This window comes from Rutidosis leptorrhynchoides, chromosome 6, assembly GCF_046630445.1.
Source record: "Rutidosis leptorrhynchoides isolate AG116_Rl617_1_P2 chromosome 6, CSIRO_AGI_Rlap_v1, whole genome shotgun sequence".
NCBI lineage: Eukaryota > Viridiplantae > Streptophyta > Magnoliopsida > Asterales > Asteraceae > Rutidosis > Rutidosis leptorrhynchoides.
In genome coordinates this window covers 429,284,545-429,310,970 of record NC_092338.1, presented here as the reverse complement: position 1 = coordinate 429,310,970, position 26,426 = coordinate 429,284,545, and the positions used below count along the sequence as shown (strand labels likewise).

The following is a 26,426-nucleotide window of genomic DNA, read 5'->3' as shown; positions in this document are numbered from 1 at the left end:
ATGCTAATCGAGGAGTACTGTCCTCGAAACGAGATCAGAAAAATGGAATCTGAGTTACGTAATCTGAAGGTTATCGGCGCGAATCTCAATAACTATGAAAAGCGTTTCATGGAACTAGCCTTGTTGTGTCCCGAATTGGTGCCAAACGAGAAACGAAAGATAGAAATGTATATTGACGGTTTATCGATCAATATCAAAGGAAATGTTACATCGTCCAAACCAAATACGATGCAGAAAGCCATGACAATGGCAGACCAACTCATGGACCAGATCACAGAGAGTTCGATTAAGGCACCAATTACCAAAGTCAAGACAACTGAAGGAAAGAGGAAATGGGAAGACTATAAGGGCAAAAGTACTCACTTGAAGAAACAAGAAACTTTTAAAGGTAAACAAGATGGGGCAACTGCAAGTCCAAACTATAAGGGACCTCATCCATTCTGAAAAAGGTGTTACACACATCATGCAGGCTATTGCCAAGTGGTCTGTGATAAGTGCAACAAGAAAGGACATGTGGCGAAAGATTGTTATGCCACCGTTTCTGAAGTAAAGACAAAACTGACCGATGTCAAGAAATGTTTTGGATGCGGGAAGTCTGGTCACTTTATAAATCAATGCCCTGATAAGGAGAAGAACAAAGAACCCGCACGTGGGAGGGCATTTAATGTTAGTGCCAGTAAAGCACGTGAGGATCCTAATCTTGTCACGGGTACGTTTACCGTTAATAATCAACTAGCTTCTATTATGTTTGATACGGGTGCTGATAGAAGTTATATGTGTAAAGACTTTAGTTTTAAACTAAAATGTGCATCATTACCTCTAGACGATAAATATACTATTGAATTAGCTAATGGTAAACTGATAAAAGCCGATAAAATTTGCCATGGTTGCGAAATGAATCTCGCTGGTGAAACCTTCAAAATTGATTTGATACCCGTAGAACTAGGAAGTTTTGACGTAATCGTTGGCATGGACTGGATGTCCAAAACAAGAGCGGAAGTTGTTTGCGCTGAGAAAGCAATCGGCATCCCTCGTAAGGATGAAACGTCATTAATGATTTATGGGGAGAAGAGCAACTCAAAGCTGAACTTTATCAGCTGTATGAAGGCCCAGAAACTTATAAGAAAAGGTTGTTATGCTATTCTGGCACACGTAAAGAAGATCGAAACTGAAGAAAGAAGCATTAATGACATGCCGGTTGTAAGAGAATATCCCGGAGTATTTCCAGAAGAATTACCGGGGCTACCTCCACACAGATGTGTAGAATTCCAGATTGATCTCATACCAGGAGCTGCACCTGTAGCCCGATCTCCATATAGACTTGCACCTTCAGAAATGCAAGAATTACAAGACCAGTTGTAAGAATTATCGGACCGTGGATTTATTCGTCCTAGTTTTTCACCTTGGGGTGCTCCTATTCTGTTCGTCAAGAAGAAGGATGGATCTATGAGAATGTGCATAGATTACCGAGAATTAAATAAATTAACGATCAAGAATCGGTACCCATTACCGAGGATTGATGATTTGTTTGATCAATTGCAAGGATCAAGTGTTTATTCTAAGATTGATCTACGCTCCGGATATCATCAACTGAGAGTGAAGGAAGAAGATGTTCCTAAAACCGCGTTCAGAACCCGTTACGGTCACTATGAGTTTCTAGTCATGCCTTTTGGATTAACTAATGCTCCAGCAGTATTCATGGATCTAATGAATCGCATCTGTAGACCGTATTTAGACAAATTTGTCATTGTTTTTATCGACGACATATTGATTTACTCGAAGAACAAGGAAGAACATGAGCAACACTTAAGACTGGTACTAGAGATACTCAAGAAAGAAGAATTGTACGCAAAATTTTCGAAGTGTGATTTCTGGTTACAAGAAGTACAATTTTTGGGACATGTTGTCAGTAAACATGGAATTAAAGTTGACCCTGCCAAGATCGAAGCCATTAGTAAATGGGAAACACCGAAGACTCCAACACAAATCCGCCAATTCTTAGGTCTTGCTGGTTACTACCGAAGATTCATTCAAGATTTCTCTAGAATCGCCAAACCCTTAACTTCATTGACTCAAAAGGGAAAGAAGTATGATTGGTCCACGGAACAGGAATCCTCATTCCAGTTGTTAAAGAAGAAGTTAACGTCTGCACCCATTTTGTCATTACCAGAAGGAAATGATGATTTCGTGATCTATTGTGATGCTTCGCCAAGGTTTAGGATGTGTATTAATGCAACGCACAAAAGTTATCGCATATGCCTCACGACAACTAAAAATTCATGAAAAGAACTATACAACACACGATTTGGAACTTGGAGCTGTAGTTTTTGCACTCAAAATATGGAGACACTATCTATATGGCACCAAGTGTACAGTGTACACCGACCATAAGAGTCTTCAGCATATTTTTGATCAAAAACAACTCAATATGAGGCAACGTCGCTGGGTAGAGTTGTTAAACGATTACGATTGTGAAATCCGTTACCACCCCGGAAAAGCTAATGTTGTAGCTGATGCCCTAAGTCGAAAAGAAAGAGTAAAACCTCTTAGGGTCCGAGCTTTGAATATTACAATTCGTTCTGATCTCACAAAGCAAATTTAAGCAGCACAGTTAGAAGCTTTAAAAGAAGAAAACGAAAAAGGCGAAATGAGCAAAGGGTTAGAAAAACAACTTGAAGTAAAAGCCGATGGAACCCTGTATTTTGCTGGTAGGATATGGGTACCAAAACATGGTAACCTAAGGCAACTAGTACTGGATGAAGCACACAAAACGAGGTACTCAATTCACCCAGGAAACGGGAAAATGTACCACGATCTCAAGAAGTTTTATTGGTGGCCTGATATGAAGACAGAAATTGCTACTTATGTAAGCAAATGTTTGACGTGTGCAAAGGTTAAAGCTGAGCACCAAAAGCCGTCAGGATTACTGCAACAACCAGAAATTCCGCAGTGGAAATGGGAAAGAATAACCATGGATTTCATTACGAAATTGCCAAGGACTGCAAGTAGTCATGATACTATTTGGGTGATAGTTGATCGTCTAACTAAATCAGCTCACTTCCTACCAATAAAGGAGACAGACAGTATGGAGAAATTAGCACGCCTATATTTGAAGGAAGTAGTTTCCAGGCATGGTGTACCCATCTCCATCATATCTGATCGCGACACCCGATTCACATCACGTTTTTGGCAATCATTACAAAAAGCATTGGGAACTCGATTAGATATGAGCACCGCTTATCACCCACAGACAGATGGTCAAAGTGAAAGAACAATACAAACATTGGAAGACATGTTACGGGCATGCGTGATTGACTTTGGAACCAGTTGGGATCGACACTTACCGTTGGCAGAATTTTCATACAATAACAGCTATCATACGAGCATCAACGCAGCACCATTTGAAGCACTTTACGGTAGAAAGTGCAGATCTCCTATCTGTTGGAGTGAAGTAGGAGAAAGACAACTTACTGGACCAGAAATTATTCACGAAACCACCGAAAAGATCATTCAAATACAACAGCGATTGAAAACGGCCATGAGTCGCCAAAAGAGTTATGCTGATGTAAGAAGAAAACCGCTAGAATTTCAAGTGGGCGACAAAGTCATGTTGAAAGTGTCACCCTGGAAAGGCGTTGTACGATTCGGTAAACGAGGAAAGCTAAGTCCTAGGTATGTAGGACCCTTTGAAATCACCGAAAGAATTGGAGCAGTTGCTTATCGATTAAAGCTACCGCAAGAACTTAGTAGTGTTCACGACACATTTCACGTGTCAAATTTGAAGAAATGTTTAGCTGAAGAGGATGTCGTAATTCCTCTTGACGAAATACGAATTAATGATAAACTCCATTTTATCGAAGAACCTGTTGAAATCATGGACCGTGAGGTCAAACAATTAAAACAAAGCAAAATACCGATAGTTAGGGTTCGTTGGAACGCAAGACGAGGACCCGAGTTTACTTGGGAACGTGAAGATCAGATGAAGCAAAAGTATCCACATTTGTTCACTGATATCGCTCATGAAACAGGTACTACTCAAAATTTCGGGACGAAATTTTCTTTAACGGGGAGGTACTGTGATGACCCGAAATTTTTTGACTTATTTAAACCAATTCTCTATACGATTTATTATTTTAACACGTTAAACAAAGTCTGTTAGATTGAGTCTCAAAATTTTAGAACTGTTACATATATACAATTACCTTTGACTACTCTCGACGATTCATGAACAATTATATGTATGTATATATATATGTACAAGTAAAAACGACTTTCCTACAGTAAAAATTACTTTGCTACAGTAAAACACAATTTGCTACAGTAAAACACTATTTGCTACAGTGAACACTATTTGCTACAGTAACACACTATTTGATGTCGACAAACTAGCAAACAAAAACGGAAAAAAACGGCCATGCGATCGCATGGCAAAAACACTGAAAATCCATGCGATCGCATGGGGACCAAAATCAGGAAACATGCCTATAAAAGGCCAGCTTACTCGACGAAATATAATCACTTTTTCTTTCTTCTGTAAATTTAAATTTATATTTATAATTATAATTATAATTTTAATTTAAGTTTAATAATAATAAGGTATATTTGAGGGTGTTTTAATTCGGGTTTCAAACCGCTTTAAGCTAAGGAAATATTGGGTATTGTTCGGGGTATTGTTCTTGAATCCAAGGCCAACCATACAGTCGTCTACCATCTTTACGTCTACACAATTTGCATACAATATTGAGTCACAATATTGAACTGTGAGTTTATAGTTCCCCTTTTTAAATACTTTAAATATTTTTGGGCTGAGAGTACATGCAATTTATTTTAAACGCAATAAGACACAAGTACATACAAAATTCTACACTGAGTTAAACCGAAAATCCCTTAGCTTTGGTAACTAGTAGCTGCCAGTACATAGGATATGGACTGGTGGGCGCGAATAATTGTATATGGATCCATAGGGCTTGACATCCCCGTCCGAGCTAGAGCGCTAGCCTTTTAACGGACGTATGTTATTTGAGTTTAAGACACGTTGGTTTGCGTGTATTAAAACGAATGGGGTAATTATCACTATAGCGTTAAGTTTAGTTACCAGGGTACTCTGTTACGTAGAATCTATTGATAAACTTTTGATGAAATCTTGTGGTCTATCTTTATATATGTTTATGACTCGAGCAATTAAACCTATAACTCACCAACATTCGTGTTGACTTTTTAGCATGTTTTATTCTCAGGTCCTTAGAATGCTTCCGCTGTGATGTGCTTGTTGCCTGCATGGAGTCTCTCATGCTTTGTACAAAGTTTATTGCATTCAAAATAAACTGCGTTGTGTAATAAATAATTGGACTGTGATGTCAACCTGTAAATTAAAGACTTATGTATTTCGGGGTTTTGCTTATACCTAAGCACTCGCCCACATGTTTATAACTTTCTATGTTTAGAAAGTCACCTATTTTAATGAATGCAATATTTTATCAAAACGTATCATATAGAGGTCAAAACCTCACTGTGGAATCAATGATTAACGTGCCGCGTCAATAGCGATTTTGACGGGTCGTTACATCCTTCTTTACAGAATTTGAAGAAACTATGTTCTGAGTTTTCCGGTTTATCCTCTTTATATTGTGAGTCTTGTCAGTTCGCTAAGCATCAGCGAGTCCACTTAAGTCCTAGAGTCAATAAGCGGGCTGCGTCTCCATTTGAATTAGTACATTCTGATGTTTGGGGTCCGTGTTCTGTGACATCAAAATCTGGTTTTAAGTATTTTGTTACTTTTATCGATGACTACTCTCGTGTTACATGGCTTTATTTAATGAAAAGTCGCTCTGAAGTGTTTACTCATTTTTGTTCCTTTGTTGCCGAAGTAAAAACACAATTTCATACTTCTGTTCTAACTCTTAGAAGTGATAACGCAAAAGAATTTCTCTCAGAGTCATTTAAATCATATATGCTTCAAGAAGGTATCCTGCATGAGTCATCATGTGTTGATACACCAGCACAAAATGGGGTTGCGGAACGGAAAAATAGACACCTTCTTGAGGTGGCCCGAGCACTATTATTTCAAATGAATGTTCCAAAACCTTTTTGGGCTGACGCCGTATCAACTGCGTGCTTTCTTATAAATCGCATGCCGTCTAAAGTTCTTAATGGTGATATTCCATATAGTATCTTATTTCCTACAAAATCCTTGTTTCCAATTGAGCCTAAGATATTTGGTAGCACTTGTTTTGTTCGAGACACCCAACCTCACCTAACCAAATTAGATCCTAAATCTATTAAGTGTGTCTTTCTAGGATACTCTCGTCTTCAGAAAGGGTATAGATGCTTTTCACCAACTCTCCAATGCTATGTTGTTTCCAGAGACGTCACATTTCAAGAAGAATTACCATTCTTTCCCACAACAATTTATGACAATCACTTTCATTATATAATTTTTTTTCGAAAGGCAAACATTTTATAGCACGAGAAAAAATGGTACAACACGAGATAACGCCCATTACAATGAATTGGGCATTATGATGAACTCGAAATACATGTTGCAAAGAGAGCAACGCTAAACAAGAAGCAAAGAAACGAAATACAAAAATACAGGTTATCCTAATCTATACAATAATGTAGTGGATTTGAAAGCCATTGAAACCATTCGAACGATTTGTGCTTGCACCGCGAGGAGATCCAATCAAAGGAGAGTAGTTGAATTTCCATTAAACCTCCCGGCCCATTCCAACACGAATTTGAGAAGACTTTCCGATTACGATTTTTCCAAATTAGATAACCACACGTCCACTTGAGCGCTTACCAAATTTGTGAACCTATGAACGATAGAGTACGGTTGGTTTTTCCCCGAAACGCCTCGTTGATGCTAAAGTTTGCAAATGAACCCAAGCCCCACCACTTATAAACCCTTTCCCAAATTTTCATTATATAATTAAGCTTGTGTGATGCTCGAAGTTATGAATTTTAAAGTACGACTGTTGTTATTTTACTTAAAAGTGTAGGCTCCAATGATTAGTTTTATCATTAAAAAATACCTATCACCCTTAACATTCTTCAATCAATATATTAAAAGTTGACCTTAGGATTATAATTCCTAAATGTTCGATTTACTTCAATGAAGATGTCTAGAGTTCGATCCTCTTAGCTGTTATTGTTTAGAATATCCATATGCACGATTACTTTAAAACACAAATATTAAAATTAATTTTGTGATGCTGAGAGCTTGCTTGCAAGCAAGCGTGTTATTATTTGAAACGCCCCCAACCTTAATTTATTTATCTTTTGCTTTTTTTGCATTAGTAACAACCATTAGTTATAGTTAAGCTCTATTAATACAACTGGCATTTTAAGTTACAGGTTCTTGAGGTGGGGGTCGTTCACTGGTCCTTGTGCCCACTACAACAAAAATGATGATTCTTCACACTTATTTTTTCACGCTTGAGGTAAGCGTGTAATTTTTTATTTATTTGTGCACGCTTATGAATGTGTTGTAAATTATCAAGCTTTTAAATGTGTGTCTAAAATTCTTCACATGTATAACTGAGTGCAAATATATACACACATAGAACCGTGTATATATTATTAAAAGTTCTTCACGCTTTTAAATATATTAATATTAATTATTATAAACTCTTTTAAGTGTGTACTCCCAAATATGCAAACTAAATGAAGCGCACTACATGTTTTGAAGCGTGAAGTTTGATTGTTTATGAAAGATTGCACCAAAAAGTGTAGTTTTTTTTATAAGAATTGGTACTCCGTATTCATTTATTTATTTATTTATTTATTTAAATTTAATTTTAAGCATAAATATCGTAACAGGATATAGTCGTATATGCCTATACCAATTTCTTCCCCCAATTCAGCTATATTCGTATAGTACCAATTCATAGCAATTAGCAAATGTATTTTATCCATCATCTGCACAACTAACTGGACTGAAGCCCTAGTTCTTCGAATTTCTCGATTGTTATATTATCCCTGTGATTTATGAGTTATAATAATGCGATTCTATTCGATCAAACCCTAATACTTTGGGTTTTCCTTCTCTTCCGTCCAATTGAAGATTAAATACAGTGATCTCATCTTCTGGCAGGTTAATCTATTAACTTATTGATTTTTATTGCTATTAATTTGGTTAATTTTAGGTCAATTTACCAATTTATCATCTCGATAACCGTTTTATGTGTGCGAAGTTTTGCAGTTGATGTTAATGAGTGGGATGGTGGTGATGATGAAGAAGCCTAATCGGCCTAAATGTCTCTGATGTTCTTCTCCATGATCAGGTTGAACAATTACAAATTAAATCGCGTCGTCTTGCAGGTAAATTGACCGATTTGTTCAAATTTCGTTCTATATATGGTTAATTTTAGGTCAATCGCTACTTTTCTTCTTTTTATGTCACTATCTACCTTCCATTCCGTGTGTTTAACTTCGATATCAGTTGATTCATGTCTCAATAACCGTTTGGTCTTTGTGAATTTTGCATCAATTATTTGACATGTGTGTATGATATTTGTGAGGTAATGTATTCACTCGAACTTCTTCGCTAACCAATGAAATTGTTAGGAAGCAACAAAACAGCTTTGAATTGTACGCTACTTGTAATTTACACGCATGCTAGATGTTTGATGAAATGCCTGAGTGATTTGTAAATATAAACTGCTTAAATTCTTCTTTATGTTTATGAATTTTTAAGTTTAAGTACTATCACCTAAGTAATATGCTTAGCTACTTTCTTAATTATCTATTCATCCATGTATTATACAGATACATATGTTTGTTAATATGCCAATGCCTAAGTAACCATTTATAAGTCTGTTAATATGTTAATGATAGCTAACAAAGCACTGTGTTTAACTGGGAAGGATGCAAAGGGAAGGTTAACTAGTTTCTTAACTATCTGTTCATGTATTTATACAGATGCATATGAAATATTGTAATAGTTAGCTACTGACCTAGCTAGTAGCACAAGTTATCATCATGAGAATCCTAGTGGAGTTACTGTTTCTTTCGTATGACCTAAAGTTACAGGGAGTTCCTCCATAGTTTCCAATATTGCAATAATTGTATGCCCTTACCTGACCATCCTGCTGAAACTATACGAATAGAAATTATCCGATACGCAATGACCATTTGGCATGTTCCTGGTTAGAACCTCTAAAAAGATCGTAACACAAAGAATAAGGTGGCAGAATGGATAGAGCTAGATGGTTCCGCTAAAGGGTCAAACTGGCTCCAACTGTTAGTTTATTCCGGGGTTAAGTTCACCCAAAACTTATTAAATGTATGATAAATATGAGCCCAAAAACTTTGTATACATTAAAAGTGACTTGTATGATTTTTTATCAGTCTGACTTTTTGTATGTTAACAGGGACCGTTTGCTTTCAATCAAGGCTTTATCTCAAATTTTTAAAAGGTTGGTTCTGTTGATCAAATTTGTATATTAACTCCAAGGACCATACTGTTTTGTGTGTGTGTATGATTAGCAGGTCTTTGGAATTTTGTTTTCCCCCTCCTGGTGGTATCAATCGGAATGCCTTGGGTAGAGGATGTTCACAGAACAAACGAAGATTACTGTGTAGAGGATATGCTTCTTGCCTAGCATAAAGGTATTCCTAAGTTGATGTTGTTTCTAAGATATTAATCAATTGATATGAGGTTTTAAATGTAAAATATAAATAATTTAGTCATAATTGTCAAATACGGGATGTAACTTCGGTGAGTTGTTTCTGTTTCTATCATATGATAAACATGAATTACTTTCAGATAGTGAATTTGGTGAGGAGGTCCCTGTACGTTGTTCGTGTTCCAAAGGTTACATCAACCCATTTTAGAAGTTTGTCACATCAACCCATTTTAGAAGTTTGTCGATCAAAGAAAACGAATTATTTGTATCTTCGGTGGTGAGTACTGCTATCTCTTTTCAATCTTTTGCTTATAATGTGTTTTAAGAAATATATAGCATAGTCAAATCTTTTTGTCCTTTTGCAACTTGAATGTTTCCCGCTTGAGTTGTATGATTGTTGAAAAGATATATTTTTAATGTAGCTTGCCACTCGAATTATTAATGACAATTTTCTTTTATTAAACTTACTAATGACTATTCATTAATGACAATTTTCTTTTAGCTAGTGTCTATTTAATCACTAGTAAGTGCAGCTCATATCACTTTCAATCCTGATTTATTATTTGCAGGTGGATGCTCAAAGAGATGACAAAAACATACAGGAACTCGACCCATCTATCAAAAACTTGACTCATGTTGATCCTGCACATAACTGTAATGAATTTGACGTGCTTGAAACTAGATCGTAGTTAAGTGCCAAAATCATTTTTTTTTTATTTTTTATTTTTCATTTTGTGAATAGTTTTTTTTTTTTTTTTTCCACTTTAATTGATCAATAATATGTGATACATTGTCTTTGTATGCTTTTTTAGATGTTGTTTCCATCCTGTACGTATTAAGTGTTTGTTAATTTTTATTACAGTTATAAATATTATTATTATTATTAGAGATTAAATATTAATAATAATTATTATTATTATTTATTAATTAGCTCATACAGCTAGAAACGGAACACAATATATATGAATATATTCATTATTTTATTTTTCAAAAAATAGTGATTTGTACACACTTTTAGATGTGTATATTTGAGGTGATTGTTCACAAATGTAAGTGTGAACATTTTCAAAAAATGTCACATTTACATATGTGAATATTCAATACAGATTGGTCACACTTGGAAATGTAGATATTCATTTAATATCGTCACGCTTGCAAGTGTGCAAATAGTTGATCAAATTTGTTACGGTCATTTTCCACACGCCTTTAGAAGTGTGAGTTTCATTATTATACATGCATAAAAGCGTGTATATATGGCCTAAAAAATGTGTAGATTTGACTATTTTGTTGTAGTGGCCTATACTCAAGAGTGATAGAGATAACAAAATGTGATGCTTTGTCAAGTGTGATTCCATCTTATACAGCAGGCCAAAGGGTAATGGTTGAAAAGATGGTGATAAAAGAATGCAAGTCAATGAAGGAGGTATTTGCAACTACGGTAGAAAACAACGATAATGGGTGTCATAGTACTATCTCTGACCAAGAAACTGGTGCTGTCAATACGCCTGTTTCAATTCCTAGACATGGAAACATTACTGCTCATAAACTGTCAAACCTAAAGACGTTGCATATCATTAAATGTGACAGTTTGGAATATATATTCACATTTTCCACGCTTGAAAGCCTTAAAAATCTTAAAGAGATAAGAATAAGATACTGCAAGGCAATGAGAGTAATTGTGAGGGAGGAAGAAGGAGACCAAACTACTACGACAACACCTAATAATAAGGAGGTTGTGGTGTTTCCACGTGTGGAAGTAATTGAACTGCTCTCTCTATCAAACCTTGAAGGTTTCTTCACGGGGATAGAAGAATTCCAATGGCCATTATTGAATGATGTTTACATTGAACGATGCCCCAAAATGGCAGCTTTCACATGTAGTAAGTCAATAGCTCCGAGGCTCAAGTATGTGGAATATCGAATCCTCGGAAAACTTAGTCCTGAACGTTATAACTTCTATATGACGTCCCCTTCACCTGATCAGGTACATATATATTTATTATGCGTTGTGTAATTATGAAAATGTCCAATATTTAATAATCGTTTTTATTTATATGTTTTGTGCGGATCACATCCCCGAGTTTAGAGAGTGCAACTTCCTGACCTGCAATTTCAAATGATGAGAAACCTCTCTCTTTAATGGATATTAAAGAAATAAATGTGGAAAACGGAAGAAGCGATGTGATTATTGCATTCGACGAGTTGTTACAACTGAAAAATCTCGAAAAGATCCATGCAAAGAGGTGTGAACTGTTGAGGAAGATTTTTGAAGTAGAATTGGAAGTGACAGATAGTAAATTTAACAATGAATCACAAACTATTGTTGTGAAACTTCCAAAACTAAGAGAGGTGGTCTTAGAAGAGCTTGAAAATTTGAATTATTTATGGAAGAACAATAAGTGGAGACAATTAGAGTTACCGAACCTGACAAGACTTTCTATTCACAATTGTAATTGGTTAGACGATGTATTTGCAACTTCAATGGTTAGTACTTTCATGCAACTCCAAGAGCTACATGTCACACATTGCAGATTTATAAAGGTAATTGTACACAAAGATGATGACTTTGAGCGAATAGTGTTACCTTGTCTAAAGTCCTTAAAACTTGAACATCTTCGATATATGAAAGGATTTTGCTTATGGGAGAAGGAGTTTCTGTTGCCATCATTGAGTACATTGGTAATCAAACAAAAGGTAATAGAGACAAATGAAGGCTTTATTGATATAGGGGAACAAGACATCAACTCCTTTATAATCACCAATAAACAACAGGTATTTTATTAAGTTTGAAAAAGAATTCATTTATGTTTATTTAGTTTTTATAAGTTCCAGTGATGCATGCCCTTTGTAATATTTATCAGTTTTTACATATTTTTTATTCATTTTCCTCTCAGGGACGCCATTTTGGAAGCCAGGAAGATGAATAACGCCAAAAATTTTCCAATCAATTTAAACGCGAGAATTAGAAGTTACGCAAACGAGAATAAAATCGCAAATTCATTACTAATTCAGATTTTTGTGTAATTTTAATATTCGTTGTCTCAAAGGTATGATCGTAAGCTTGGGTTTCGTTCTGAAGAAGAAATAATTAATGGATGTAGAAACTTATGCCCTATTATTGCACTTGTTAACTTTTTTTATTTTTGTTTTTGCTACACACATGTGGTTAACGGTGGCTTATTTTAACATTTGTTTTCCTGAATTGGGAGCTAGGCACAATGTTTAAACATATGGCTCAAGTACAAAATAATTTCCAATTTTTTGGCTTCAAAATTAACTAGAACACATTGTGTGGATTAGTCAAAACTTATACGAATGTGATGTTCACTTATTTCTAATTTCCAGTTGTGTTGCATTCAATGAGTCACAACTTGCAAGAACTGCAGTTGAATGATACGTTTCTTGTCTCACATTTATCACGTATACACATTAGTGCAAGACTGAATCTGTGAGGTAAAGGTATCAGAGTGGACATAATTCACTAAGAAGGGGTTGGTTTGTATAAGGTTGATTTTTTTTTAACGGCGGTTAGGAATTACTGACAGGGTCTAACGTAATGTCGGAACTCACCTACCCAAATCATTTCCTACGACGAACCAATACAGTCATAAGTACCGCCCCTCAGGAGGAAATCCCACTGCGAATCCATTCGAACATCGCATGTGGTAAAACTCCCACGGGTGAGGCTCGAACACAAGGATTTTATTTAGTTTGTTTGGAGAATCAGAACTTGGTAATGTTGCTAAATCTACGTTAATTGTCGAGTATGATTCAAGCTAAAATTGGAAAGTCGATGAATGTAAGGATATGAAATCTCAATGCAATTAAGTATAGAATAAAGTCTCATCAGATGGTCCAATAACACGAAATAAATCCGCCAATACAATTGGGCTTTGCATTACTGTTAAATGGCCCGATGCTTCTAAATTAGTTAATTAAGGAGTAGATGGTTATGTGTTTTAGATAATTTTAAAATGAGTACATCGGTTCTACAATGGAATATACTACGTAGCTTTTAAGTGCTTCCAAATTAATTATCGAACCTTTCGATTAGTTGACTCGCTAAACGAGTAAAAATTTCAGGTAAATCACGGAGTATATAAAGATACAAAAGACAGGTAACTTGATGACGTAAAACTTTTCTATACTTCAAGTTTATATTGTTATCTAAATTCAAAAATTTTCTTTATATCTTTATTCGATAACTTTATCCAAATTAGGAGAGTTTTTTATATAATTTCGAAATTCTAAGCCGTACAATAATCTTGTGATTGAGCACTAATCCATATATTCTAAGCCGTACAATAATTCTAAGGCGTACAATCATTAAGAGTTCAGAACTGTGAGAATTTTAGAAGTATACTCACACCTACCACCATCTATTTTGATATGGGAGCACTTAAAATCATCGGAATTAGCAATTACCATTTCAGAGATACCAATAAACAACAGGTATTGCTGTAGAATTCTATACAATCAACTTTGGTTCCTTAGTTAATGTGAATTGGTAATAGAATTTTTTATATGGGCGCACTTTTTCTTTGTTTTACCAAGGAACCAAAGTTTATTTTTTTCTCTAAACATAATAATAATAATAATAATAATAATAATAATAATAATAATAATAATAATAATAATAATAAGAAGAAGAAGAAGAAGGGCGGCGGCGGCGGCGATGACGACGACCTAATTAAGTATATGGACGCTACAGTTAAATGACATCTGCTTTTGTTTTCTTTTAACTACATTTTTCGACATCTGATGCCATGACTTTTTTAATCTTAAGAATCTTGTCTTTGAAGAAATATTAAACCAATTATCTTAAAATTTAAACTTTATTACACACATAATCACTGTGGTTCGTTTTAAATTTTTGGTCAAGTTTTTAAAGTTTTATTTATTTATTTATTTATTTTTTCTAATGTGATCATTCTGTTTATGTGATCTTCCTGGTGGTTTTGCAAAATCAAAGTCAAATGTTAAAATATATCAAGTTATTTATATTGGATGGGTGAATCCTTTTATGCAGACTGTTCCTGAATTTGCAATCCCATCATCTCTCTTACACACTTCCCATCATCTCTCTTACATTAGATTCTATAACTATGATGTGAAAGCGGTGTTTGACATGAAGAGTACTCAAAGTATTAGAGACTTGATAACAGCTTATAACCCCAATCAACTACCTTGCGAATTAAATTTGTTTGGTATGAGACGGATGACTCATGTGTGGAAGTGTAATTGGAATGAATATTTTATGTGTCAAATCCAACACCCACAATCTTTATTCCATAACATCACAACCATATATTTGCAAGCTTGTTATAGGGTTAATTACTTGTTTTCACCTATCATGGTGACACTGCTTTCCAACTTGAAGAAAGTCTCAATTTTGAATTGTGATGGTATAGAAGAAATTGTTTCAAACCGAGATGATCATGATGATAAAGAAGATGAAAATGAAAAGATGACATCATCTACAACTCATAGCCTAACTCCCACCACTTTGTTCCCTCATCTTGATTTAGTCACTCTTCGTAGCCTTCCAAATCTTAAGCATGTTGGTGGTGGTGGTGGTGGTGCTGAGGGTGCAACTAATTTCATTCATGATCACCTTAAGGTACACAGTGTGTTACTTTTTTAGGTATTATGTATGTCATTATTAAGCATGACAAAGATATCATATAGGCCTAAATGATTAAGGGAAATGCTAATGACAACCGTAAGGGTTTTCATTAAGAGATTAGGACATGCAATAAATCTTGTACTTTGATAAAAATTAATCACCTCCGTGAAAATAATTACTCCTTGTACCACCAATTTTTGCAATGATTTAATTCTTAATGACAACCCTAAGGGTTGTCGTTAGCAAAAACTTGATTGGTCAGCTCACGGTACGTAGTGTGTTACTCCGTCCGTCCCAAATCTATTGTCCCAAGACAAAAACACACAGTTTAAGAAAAAAAATACCTGACACATGTACTTTTCTGTCAACTTTCTAGTTTTACCCCTTACTTTTTTTTTTTCTCATTTAATCCTATCCACATACCTAAGGGCATAATAGAACTTAATCTTCTTATTCTTTTCTATTTATGGAAGTGGACAATTAATTTGGGACATCTCAAAATGGAATACTGGACTATAGATTTGGGACGGATGTAGTACTTTTTAGTATCATAGATGCCATCATTAAATGTTTATTTATATAATTGAAAAAAATTAAACTCATAATGTTCATCAATACATTAAAACTTGACCATTATAAAATCCTATATCTTTAATTTAATAACTTCATTGAGTTGGTCCTACATCGTTTTAATAAAACCAAAACCTTGATTAATTATCATGTTAACCATTAGTTAAGCTTTATTAATCTAATTAGCATATTTTAGTTACAGGTTCCACAAGTGGGTTTCATTTACTGGTCCTTATGTCTATACTCTCGAGAGATACGCATAGAGGAATGTCATTCTTTGTCAAGTGTGATTCCATCTTATACAACAGGGCAAAAGATAAAGGTTGAAGTGATGATGATACAAGACTGCAAGTCAATGAAAGAGGTATTTGCGACTACAGTAGACAACGACAATGGGTGTCATAGAAGTACTATCTCTGACCATACCGATACGTCTGTTTCAATTCCGAGACATGGAAACATTACTGCTGCTCATAAACTATCAAACCTCAAGACGTTGCATATCAATAAATGTGACAGTTTGGAATATATATTCACATTTTCCATGCTTGAAAGCCTTAAGAAACTCAAAGAGATAAGAATAAAATGTTGCAAGGCGTTGAAAGTGATTGTGAGGAAAGAAGAAGAAACTACAGGACCTAATAAGGAGGTTGTGGTGTTTCCATGTCTGGAAGTAGTTGAACTGCTCTCTCTGTCAAACCTTGAAGGTTTCTTCTCAGGGATAAAAGAATTCCAATGGCCACTTTTGAATGATTTTTACATTGAACAATGCCCCAAAATAAGTGCTTTCACACGTACTAAGTCAATAGCTCCGAGGCTCAACTACGTGAAACATCCAATCTTTGGTAAATTGACTCCTGAACATTATAACTTCTTTATGACGGCTGCTGCTTTACCTCGGGTACAGTTTTATTCATCATGCATTATGTAACTATGAAATTAAATTGTTCCATCTTTCTTTAATAATCATTTTTATTATATACATGTTTGTGCAGATCACATCCCCGAGCCCTTTTTTTTTTTTTTTGAAAAGCAAGTAAATTATATTAATATAAACCGGATAAGTACAAGTCCCTATAAACTATACAACGAATATTACAACTCGATTACATTTGATGACTATGATCATGCGAGTATGCGAGATTCGAATAGTTTCAGCCGATTCCTGTTCTTTGTGTATCCGAGAAGATGTAGGAGGATGGGTTTATGAGCCATTGGTGCCACTCGATTGGTGATTTTTTTGCTCTTTTTGAGATCCAAGAATAGCTTTGTGTTTGTATTTCGTTGAGTATGATGTCGTGGTTCCAATCTTTCTTGCTAAAGACTTTTAAGTTGCGGTGTTTCCATAGGATGTAGATGGTGGACCATTTGGTGGCTTGCCAAATTGAGGTACCGGTTTGATTGGAGGAGAGGTTTTGGTTGATTGATGTAATGTCGGAGAAGTTAGTTAGTAAGTTGTTGGGGAGCTTCCACCATTGTAGAATGGAACTCCATATTTGAGTGGTTTTTGGACATAGAAAGAGGATATGATCTATGGATTCGATTTTCGCTTCGCAAATTGGGCACAATATTGAGTCAAGGTCGATATTTCTTTTGTCGAGTTCGGATCTAGTTGGTATTCTACCGTTTATGACACGCCATATGAAAATGCAGATTTTTTGTGGTAAGAATTTATTTCTAGGTGTTGGTGTCGAACTGTGTGAAGTTGCGAGTTTTAAGTTATCAAGGATATGAGATAGCATTTTTGTAGAGAAGGAACCGGAAGGGTCGAGGTTCCATTTCCATGAATCCGGCGCCTCGGTAAGGGAGATGGATGATATGAGATTGTTTAGTTCAGTTAGCTCGCGAAGTCCACGTCCGGTAGGTGTACGAGTCCAAGCCCATGAACCGTGTGTGATTGTGTTGGAGAGTGTGAGACGGTCCGCGACTGAAGCGTTTTTGTTTGAGTCGAGCATGTATAGCCTTCGGAACAGGTTGTTGAGTGGTTCCGTACCACACCAAATGTCGGTCCAGAATTTGGTGTTCGAGCCATTTCCAATGCATTTGTTGATCGAGGATGAGAAGCTAATTCCGATGTTGTCCGCGATTTTCCCTGCTTTAATGATCTCGTTCCAAATTGTTCTACCTGAAACTTTTCTAGAAAAATCGTTAGTGCAAACCCCGCCCCCCGCCCCGTAAATACTCGAGATTATTTTTACCCATAAAGCGGTTTTTTCGTTGTGGAACCTCCACCACCATTTACAAAGTAAAGAAATGTTTTTACAAAATAAGGATCCAATGTTAAGCCCTCCTTTGTCATATGGTGATAAGATTAATTCCCACTTTATCCAATTAATTTTGTTGTTTGATTCGGACCCGCCCCAAAAGAATTTTCTTCTAATTGCTTCTAGAGAGTTAATGACTTTGGTAGGTGCGTGAAATAGGGAGAAATAATAGAGTGGTAGGCTTGAAAGTACGGATTTTATTAAAGTGAGCCGACCGCCATAGGATATGGTTTTGGCTTTCCAATCGGAGAGGCGTTTTTCGAATTTTTCAATGATGGGGTGCCATGATGATGCTTTAGTAGATGGGACACCAATAGGTAACCCGAGGTACGTGAATGGGGTAGAGCCCGCCGAACAGTCGATGGCCTTGGCCATATCTTCCACTTCCGGTTTGGGAACCCCGATCCCGTAGAGGCTACTTTTTTTTAGGTTAACTTTTAAGCCAGAGATGTTTTCGAAGCATTTTAACAGTTTAGCGATGTTTTTAGAGTTTCGTTTGCTCCATTCGCCGAAGAAGATTGTGTCATCTGCATATTGAAGATGGGAAATAACAATCTCGTCATGTCCGACGCGGATACCTCGGAATTGGTTTTTTGTGATGGCACGTTTGACGAGGATGTTAAGCCCTTCGGCTGCAATGATGAACAAGAATGGGGAGATTGGATCACCTTGGCGGATGCCCCTACCGGGGGTGAATTCACGTGTGGGGGAACCGTTGATTAGAATAGAGATTGTGGAGGAGGAGAGACATGCTTTAATGAAACTTATCCATTTGATTCCGAAGCCTAAGCTCTTCATAGTGTTGAAGAGGAAGTCCCATTCTATACAATCAAATGCTTTTTCAAAGTCTACTTTAAAAATAAGACCTTTTTGTTTCTTACGTTTTAGTTCGTCTATAATTTCGTTGGCAATGAGTACACTATCTAGGATGTTGCGACCTTTTAGGAATGCCGTTTGTTCGGAACCTATTATTTTATGGATTATTTTTGCGAGACGGTTAGAGAGAAGCTTTGTGAGGATTTTGTAATAGCAACCGATGAGGCATATCGGTCGGTATTCGTTAAATCCTATAGGATTAGATTTTTTAGGAATGAGTGTGAAGAAAGATGCGTTGCAACCCTTGGATATCTCAGAATGCAACCAAAACCAGTCAAGAGCCGCAGTTAGGTCCTCTTTTACTAGCCACCAGTATTTTTTAAGGAATTTCATGTTGAATCCGTCGGGGCCGGGAGCTTTAGAGCTGTCGCATCCTTGTAGGGCATCCCATATTTCCTGTTCTGAAAAGCGGGCCTCGAGTATGAGATTATCCTCGGGGGTGATGTAGGAGTGATGAGGTTCATTTTCAAAAGGGCAATTGCCTTTACAATTTTTAGATTGGAACAGAGAGTCGAAGTATTTGAGTGCTTCGCTTTTGATGATGTTTGGGTCTTCTGACCATGAGCCGTTAACCGATATACCTCGAATATTGTTTTTGTTTGCGCGTCTTTTGATGTAATTGTGGAAATATTTGGAGTTTTCATCGCCTTCAAGGTTCCATTTAATTCGTGCCTTTTGTTTTAACATGTTGTTCTTCTTTTTGACTTTTTCGATGTGTTGTGATTTATTATTGATCCAGTTTTCTTTTTCAGTTTCGGAGAGAGGTCTAGATTCCGCTATTCTTTCAAAATCATTTGAAGCGTTGTGTAAGGCCTTAATTTCGTTGTCAAGGTTGTTTAGGTGTAGACTACATTTTTTAAGTTCAAGCTTAACGTTTTTTAATTTATTTCGGAATATACAATCGGGCCGGTTACCGTTGACCGGGAGGAGCCAAGTGTTTTTTATGATTTCATCTACGTTGTCAATTTTTAACCAAGTGTTGAATACGCGTGTGGGTTTAGGACCGAAGTTTACAAATGAATTTTTAAGGATTATGGGGCAGTGATCTGATAGGTCGCGATCAAGAGTTTTCGAGGAGATGTCAGGCCATATTTGCAACATGCTTTCGGAAATAAGGAAACGATCAAGCTTGCTGAATTTTTGTTTGTTTAAGCAGATGCGCGTGAATTTTTTCCCGCCTAGCGGTAGATCGATGAGGTTGGTATTTTGGATGAATTTATTAAAGTTGTCGGCCCAGGATTGTTTGTAGATACAGTTTAAACGTTCGGACTTAGATCTAACCTCGTTGAAATCACCAAAGATGATGTGAGGGACCTCAATGGATTCGACGAGGTTATGAAGTTCGGACCAGAATCTAAGTTTTTTCTGATGTGAGTGGGGACCATAAACGTTGATGATGACCAGGTCGGTATCATATCCCGTCCATTTGCCCTTAATGGCGAGGAAAAATTCCCCTTCGATAGCTTGCTCAAACAGAAAAGTGGAGGTATCCCATATTAGTAAGAGACCACCCGAGGCACCGATTGCATCTTTTTGAACAAACTTGAAGTTTGAATTGTGCCAAAACGATTCGATGAGAGAGTCTGGGGTGTTACCGCATTTTGTTTCTTGAAGCCCAAGGATAATTGGATTTTCTACGTTACAGATGTGTTTTAACCAATTTATTTTGCCCGAGTTATCGAGGCTACGGATATTGAGAGAAATACAACCCATTACAAAGAAAAAATTACGAGAGGGGGATATGGATGATATAACAGCTTAGTTTTCGGGGATCCACTCGATGCCGATGCCCCTTCCAAACTCCTTTGTGTCCGTGGATTTGCTGGCAGCAGTGGTATTCTCGGTCGAATGAACTACTTGCGCCTTGGATTTCGATTTTGGTAAGGTGCCTGAGTTTTTGGAAGAAGAACTAGCTTTGCGATTGAGATTAGCAAATTTTATTTTTTGGCCACTACGTGCACAGTGTTTGATATATAGGAATTTAGACCTGGTTTTTTTAGTGCTTGAGTCGTTTTTTGGATTGCGGATATGATTGGAGTTAATCGGGTCGTGTTCGGCGTGGGTTCTAGCAATTTTTTTGAAATTAGGATTGTAAGGTATCATGTTTTTTCTTTTGTTTGGGCCATTTTTCTGTTTCTTTTTGATGGTAGCGATCTCAGGATTAGCAAGAAATTCGTTGGAGTAGATTGTTTCAGTTGTTGTCGGATTGGAACTTAGGTTTCGCTGGTTAGGGTCGGTGGAGGTAGATGGGTTAAGGTTCGGTTGAGGTGAAACTGCCGTGTTTATCTCAACAGATTTACGTGGAGAATTGGCTGTTGTTGGGTTGACTTTGGGTGATGGGCTGTCCAAATTAGTGGGCTTTTTGTCTTGAAGGGAGTTTATTAGGGCTATTGGGCTTGGCGGTGGGCTGCCATTTGATTTGTATTTTTTGTTTTGAACGGAATTTATGAGTTCTGTTGGGCTTATGGGAGTTATAGGTTCCGACGTGTTGTGTGAAGGGGTGTTATTGCGATTTTGTTTGACCGAATCATAAGAGTTTAAACTGGATGATTGTTCCGATTTGTCGTTGTTGTTAAAAGGAGATTGGTGTTGCATGATATTAAAGAATTAAATGTGGAAAACGCACAAGGCAGAGTGATTATTGCATCTAACGAGTTGCTACAACTGCAAAATCTCGAAAAGATTCACGCAAAGAGGTGTGAACGGTTAGAGAAGATTTTTGAAGTAGAATTGGAAATGACGGATAGTGAATTTAACAACGAATTACAAACAACTACTGTTGTGAAACTTCCAAAACTAAGAGATGTGGTCTTAGAAGATCTGAGCTGGTTGGAATATTTATGGAAGAGCAATCAGTGGAGACAGCTGGATTTACCGAACCTGACGAGACTTTCTATTCATAACTGCAAACATTTACGACATGTAATTACAACTTCGATGGTTGGTAGTCTAATGCAACTCCAAGAGCTACATGTCGCACATTGTAGAGATATGTGGGTAATTATTAAGGTAGATGTTGATGATGATGACTCTGAGAGAAAAGTGTTGTTACCTTGTCTAAAGTCCTTAAAACTTGAACATCTTAGGTGGTTGGATGGATTTTGCCGAGGGCAGAAGGAATTTCTGTTGCCATCATTGAGTAGGTTGGTGATCAAACAATGCCCTGAAATATCAGTTTTCACCAGCGGGTTTATTGCTGTTCCAGAGCTAAAAGTAATAGAAACAAATGAAGGCTTGATTGATTTAGGGGAACAAGACATCAACTCATTTATAATCACCAATAAACAAAAAAAGGTATTTGGTTGAGTAAAATAAATTCATTTATGTTTATTTACTTTTATAAGTTCCAACGATGCCTGCCCTTTGTAATATTTATCAGTTTTTACATATTTGTTTATTTATTTTCTTCTGGAACGTCATTTTGGAATCTAGAAAGATGAATAACGCCAAAAATATACCAATCAATTTAAAGGTAAGAAAAATAATAGAAATTAGGGTAAGTAGAATATAATCCCTAATTCGGAGGTAAGGAAAAACAATATAAGTTAGGGTAAGTTGAATAAGATCCTTAATTCGTTGTTAATCGGAATTTGTGTGATTTTAACAGTCTCAAAGGTATGATCATAACGCTTGGGTTTGTTTCGAAAAAAAAGAAAATTACTGGAGGTAGAAACTTATACCCTATTGTGCTTGTTAATTTTTTATTTATTTTATGTGGTAATGAACGGTGTCATCTTATAACATATGCTTTCCAGAATTGGGAGCTAGGCACAATGTTAAAGCATCTGGCCCAAGAACAAATTAATTTCCAATTTCTTGGCATAAAAACTTATTCAACATGTTGGGTTGTTGTAGAGTTAGTCGAAACCTTATTTCTCGCTGTTTTGCGTTTAATGAGTTCGGACTTGCAGGAACTGCAGTTGAATGATACATTTCTCGTCCCACTTTCATCACGTATACAGGATGTTAGGATATTAGGACTTCACATTTCTTCAGGTGCAGATCGGGTTGGTTGGGTAATGGGTCAATACTCAATACATGTAATTTTACTAATTGAGTGGTGTCGTGTTTTTTATGCATTACTATTGCACTATGGGCTACTTGTTCGATCCATTTCTACTTATTTCTTTGCAGATCAGGTTTCTTTCTCCCACCTTTACTCGAAATAATATCTACGATATTAAAATTACACCCGAAACGTTATTCTAGTCATCAACATTTCATTTATATTTGGTACCCTAAGGGGCTGTTTACTTTCGGATTATTGGGCTGGATAGCCCATAAAGATTATTCGGTCAGTTTTGAGGGGTATATAATTTTGGATCATTGATTGATTTCAACTGGCTGGAGGCATTTCTGGCTCACCTTCAAAAGCCATGTCCTCCTCATATAGCCATCTTATTTCATTCTTTTTCCTTCTTTACCCTCCTGTTTTCTTCACATTTCTTATTTCTATTTCTATACATCGTCAAAACAAAACCTTCTCTTCTTTATTATATTCTTTATTCATCTTTGTTTACAGATCTTTAGAGATGGCTCAACAAAAGTAAAAGGTAAAATATTCCATATAGTGTTCCTGTTTGCGATGATTTTGGGTCACCTTCATCACAGTTTTTGACGCCGACTCCGGCTCCGCTGCTCAGGCAACCTCTATTTGCAGCTTCTCTTTTCTACTAGTTGATTTTGTAACTACTTGACACAACTGTCAGACTTATTCTGAATTTATAAAATTAGAGTTTTGTAATTTACACAAAAATTTTAGAAACTGAAAACAAATATAAATTGAGAGAGAAAAAGAATAATAACTCAGAATAAACTGATGGAGGTAATTATAATCAGTGAATTACTTACAAGGTTAAATTAGTCCCTAATATGATTGCCATGAATTTAGGATTTTTTGTATCAATCAATATTATATATATATATATATATATATATATATATATATATATATATATATATATATATATATATATATATATATATGGAGTAATACTCCGTAGAATAGAATACGAATCTTTCACAAAACATAAAATTAGAATAGTCTAGACTGTTGATTTTATTTTTAATAATGAAGTTTATTGATAGAGCATAGCCCAGCCCAATAATTAATAGCCCAATTGAAAGTCTATATATTAGTGTGTCATTTAGGGTTAGATTCATGTTTGGATGTACGTCTTTTGGTGATCGGCTGTAAAGCAGCTTGGGCAGGAAGTTTGCTTATGCAACTTCTCTGATTAGGCAGGGAGCATCCATTTGTGGATTGCCTCTGAATTTTGTTATCCTTTCAATTATTAATTCAAGTATTTGATTTCCTTTGAATATTATTAAACATTTGTTCTTCATTCATCATCACTTAATTATTAGAAATTACTTGCTAGTGTTCTCATATGTTTTACTATTAAACTATAATTACTGCTGCTGCTATTTTGTGTTTCTTATCAATGGTTCCATTGCCAACCTACCCCAAACCTCCAACAATGGTGAATCAAGATCAAGCCTCCATCATCACCCACTTAGAAGCACAAATTGATGCCCATGATGAAAGATTAGAGCTCCTCTCAAACCAAATCTCAACTCTAAGTTCTACTGTTACAGATCTGAGTTCTTCTCTTAATTCCATGAAAGAAGTAATCACCAATTTACCAAAAACCATTGAAATAATGCTTGATAACCTGTTTGGATCTAGCTCCAGCACCAGACAAGCATATGAAGCCTTGGAATCCTTGTTTGATGAAGGAGATTTAGAGGAATATATAGAAAAATTTGAATCACTTCATGCCCTAATTCCCGATTGTTCTGAAGATGAAGCAATTGAAATGTTTGTGAGGGGATTACAAAGAGATGTTAAAAATTGGTTACGATTATTGAATCCGGTATCTTGTAGTAAGGCTATCGATCTTTCTCGCCATGTCTCCATCGCCACTGGTCAAGCTTATAGACCTAATTTGAGAAATACAGATCAAATCGCCGCTGCTACATCTGTTGTTGCAGTACGCATCGAGCATTCTAAGAGTAAGTCCTACCCTCACCCTAATTATTCTGGTTTTTCAAACAGGCCCAATTACACTATTAACCTAAAAACGGATAAGTCTAATTACTCTAGCCCATTATTTAAATCCATCACCATAGTCCATACTCCATCAAGCCCTTTAACAAAAACCCCATCAACACTACCTCCTGCTGCTATTCACGATTCTTCGCTTATCTACATAGAATCAACCATTATTCCAGTTGAAGAAGAATGTCATGCACCAGAACACCATGTCATCTTCTCTGATTCATCCTCTAACCTTCGCACTTAAAAATTAATGGGTAAACTTAATAACTACCCTGCTGTGATTTTTGTAGACAATGGTGCTACTCACAATTTTATCTCTAGAAAACTCTTTGAAACTCTCGGTTTACCAGTAAACTCTATTAGTCATCTGAATATCCGATTGGGAGATGGAAACCGCTTGAAGATCTCTGAACAATGCAAAGACATCACACTTCAATTCGTCAAATTACAGGGCATCCACTCACCACATGATGATTCATTCGATCACACAATTATCTATGATAAGAAGCAAGTTAAACTATGGCTTATTGCATGGCATTCTGATTCCATTGGAGCTAAAATTCGGAAGAATAAGCAAGTTCATCAATGGATTATTCCATGGCAACAGTCATATCTCAGGCTTGAGGACAAGCATATTGTTATCGAGGCGGTATTGATAGAGCATAGCCCAGCCCAATAATTAATAGCCCAATTGAAAGTCTATATATTAGTGTGTCATTTAGGGTTAGATTCATGTTTGTATGTACGTCTTTTGGTGATCGGCTGTAAAGCAGCTTGGGCAGGAAGTTTGCTTATGCAACTTCTCTAATTAGGCAGGGAGCATCCATTTGTGGATTGCCTCTGAATTTTGTTATCCTTTCAATTATTAATTCAAGTATTTGATTTCCTTTGAATATTATTAAACATTGTTCTTCATTCATCATCACTTAATTATTAGAAATTACCTGCTAGTGTTCTCATATGTTTTACTATTAAACTATAATTACTGCTGATGCTATTTTGTGTTTCTTATCATTTATCATAAATCATACTGAAAAGATACATCTGAGTTGTAAGTTAAGGGTAGAATGGTACTTTGAGTCATTTAGTTAAGAGAAAATTGCGTGGATAGTCCCTGTGGTTTGTAGCACCCAGCGTGGATAGACAAAGTTAGTGATTTGAGTGTGGATAGTCCCTATGACTTAAAAGTGGAGCAAGGATAGTCTAGTTCACTAACACTGTTAACTTTTCCGTTAAAACTGAATCATGTGCCAAGCATGTGAGGGTATTTTTGTATTTTTTTCTTCCTTTCACCTTATACCAACCCTTTTAGTAAAAGATACTTCTGACTCAAGCACTCAAACATATAAAATCAAATTCACAATTTCTAGGGTTTATCATTATCACCCCCTTCATCCTTC

The 26,426-nt window shown here is 36.1% G+C and overlaps 3 protein-coding genes and 1 long non-coding RNA gene across 7 annotated transcripts; all 4 read left to right on the top strand.

Moving 5' to 3' along the window:
* The first annotated feature begins 7,824 nt into the window (after positions 1 to 7,824).
* On the top strand, positions 7,825 to 10,357 carry LOC139851385 (uncharacterized). 4 transcript variants are annotated; one of them, XR_011760604.1, is made up of 5 exons: positions 7,825 to 8,095; positions 8,196 to 9,286; positions 9,375 to 9,612; positions 9,770 to 9,906; positions 10,199 to 10,357. It is a non-coding gene; the product is annotated as an uncharacterized lncRNA (long non-coding RNA). The 4 variants fall into 4 exon arrangements; XR_011760606.1 differs by having other exon boundaries at positions 7,828 to 8,095; positions 8,196 to 8,322; positions 9,155 to 9,612; XR_011760605.1 differs by having other exon boundaries at positions 7,828 to 8,095; positions 8,196 to 8,322; positions 8,923 to 9,612.
* A 621-nt stretch (positions 10,358 to 10,978) lies between these two features.
* LOC139851384 (uncharacterized) lies at positions 10,979 to 12,395 on the top strand. Its single transcript, XM_071840414.1, has 2 exons — positions 10,979 to 11,613; positions 11,716 to 12,395. Exons 1-2 carry the CDS (start codon positions 11,008 to 11,010, stop codon positions 11,767 to 11,769), a joined length of 660 nt encoding a protein of 219 aa, XP_071696515.1. The 5' UTR covers positions 10,979 to 11,007; the 3' UTR covers positions 11,770 to 12,395.
* LOC139855233 (uncharacterized) lies at positions 11,769 to 12,556 on the top strand. Its single transcript, XM_071844471.1, has 2 exons — positions 11,769 to 12,401; positions 12,524 to 12,556. The coding sequence occupies exons 1-2, from the start codon at positions 11,769 to 11,771 to the stop codon at positions 12,554 to 12,556; spliced, it is 666 nt and encodes a 221-aa protein (XP_071700572.1).
* A 9,145-nt stretch (positions 12,557 to 21,701) lies between these two features.
* On the top strand, positions 21,702 to 23,515 carry LOC139855232 (uncharacterized). Its single transcript, XM_071844470.1, has 4 exons — positions 21,702 to 22,259; positions 22,877 to 22,981; positions 23,100 to 23,104; positions 23,488 to 23,515. Exons 1-4 carry the CDS (start codon positions 21,702 to 21,704, stop codon positions 23,513 to 23,515), a joined length of 696 nt encoding a protein of 231 aa, XP_071700571.1.
* Positions 23,516 to 26,426: the final 2,911 nt, after the last annotated feature.

What these genes read in the sequence shown, in the direction of transcription:
- LOC139851384 (XM_071840414.1), top strand. Translation starts at nt 11,008, where the DNA reads ATGGTTGAAAAGATGGTGATAAAAGAATGCAAGTCAATGAAGGAGGTA. An exon ending in CGTCCCCTTCACCTGATCAG is followed by an intron (nt 11,614 to 11,715) that starts GTACATATATAT and finishes CCCCGAGTTTAG; the next exon opens with AGAGTGCAACTTCCTGACCT.
- LOC139855232 (XM_071844470.1), top strand. Translation starts at nt 21,702, where the DNA reads ATGACGGATAGTGAATTTAACAACGAATTACAAACAACTACTGTTGTG. An exon ending in TCACCAATAAACAAAAAAAG is followed by an intron (nt 22,260 to 22,876) that starts GTATTTGGTTGA and finishes TCGGACTTGCAG; the next exon opens with GAACTGCAGTTGAATGATAC.
- LOC139855233 (XM_071844471.1), top strand. Translation starts at nt 11,769, where the DNA reads ATGGATATTAAAGAAATAAATGTGGAAAACGGAAGAAGCGATGTGATT. An exon ending in TAATCACCAATAAACAACAG is followed by an intron (nt 12,402 to 12,523) that starts GTATTTTATTAA and finishes TTTTCCTCTCAG; the next exon opens with GGACGCCATTTTGGAAGCCA.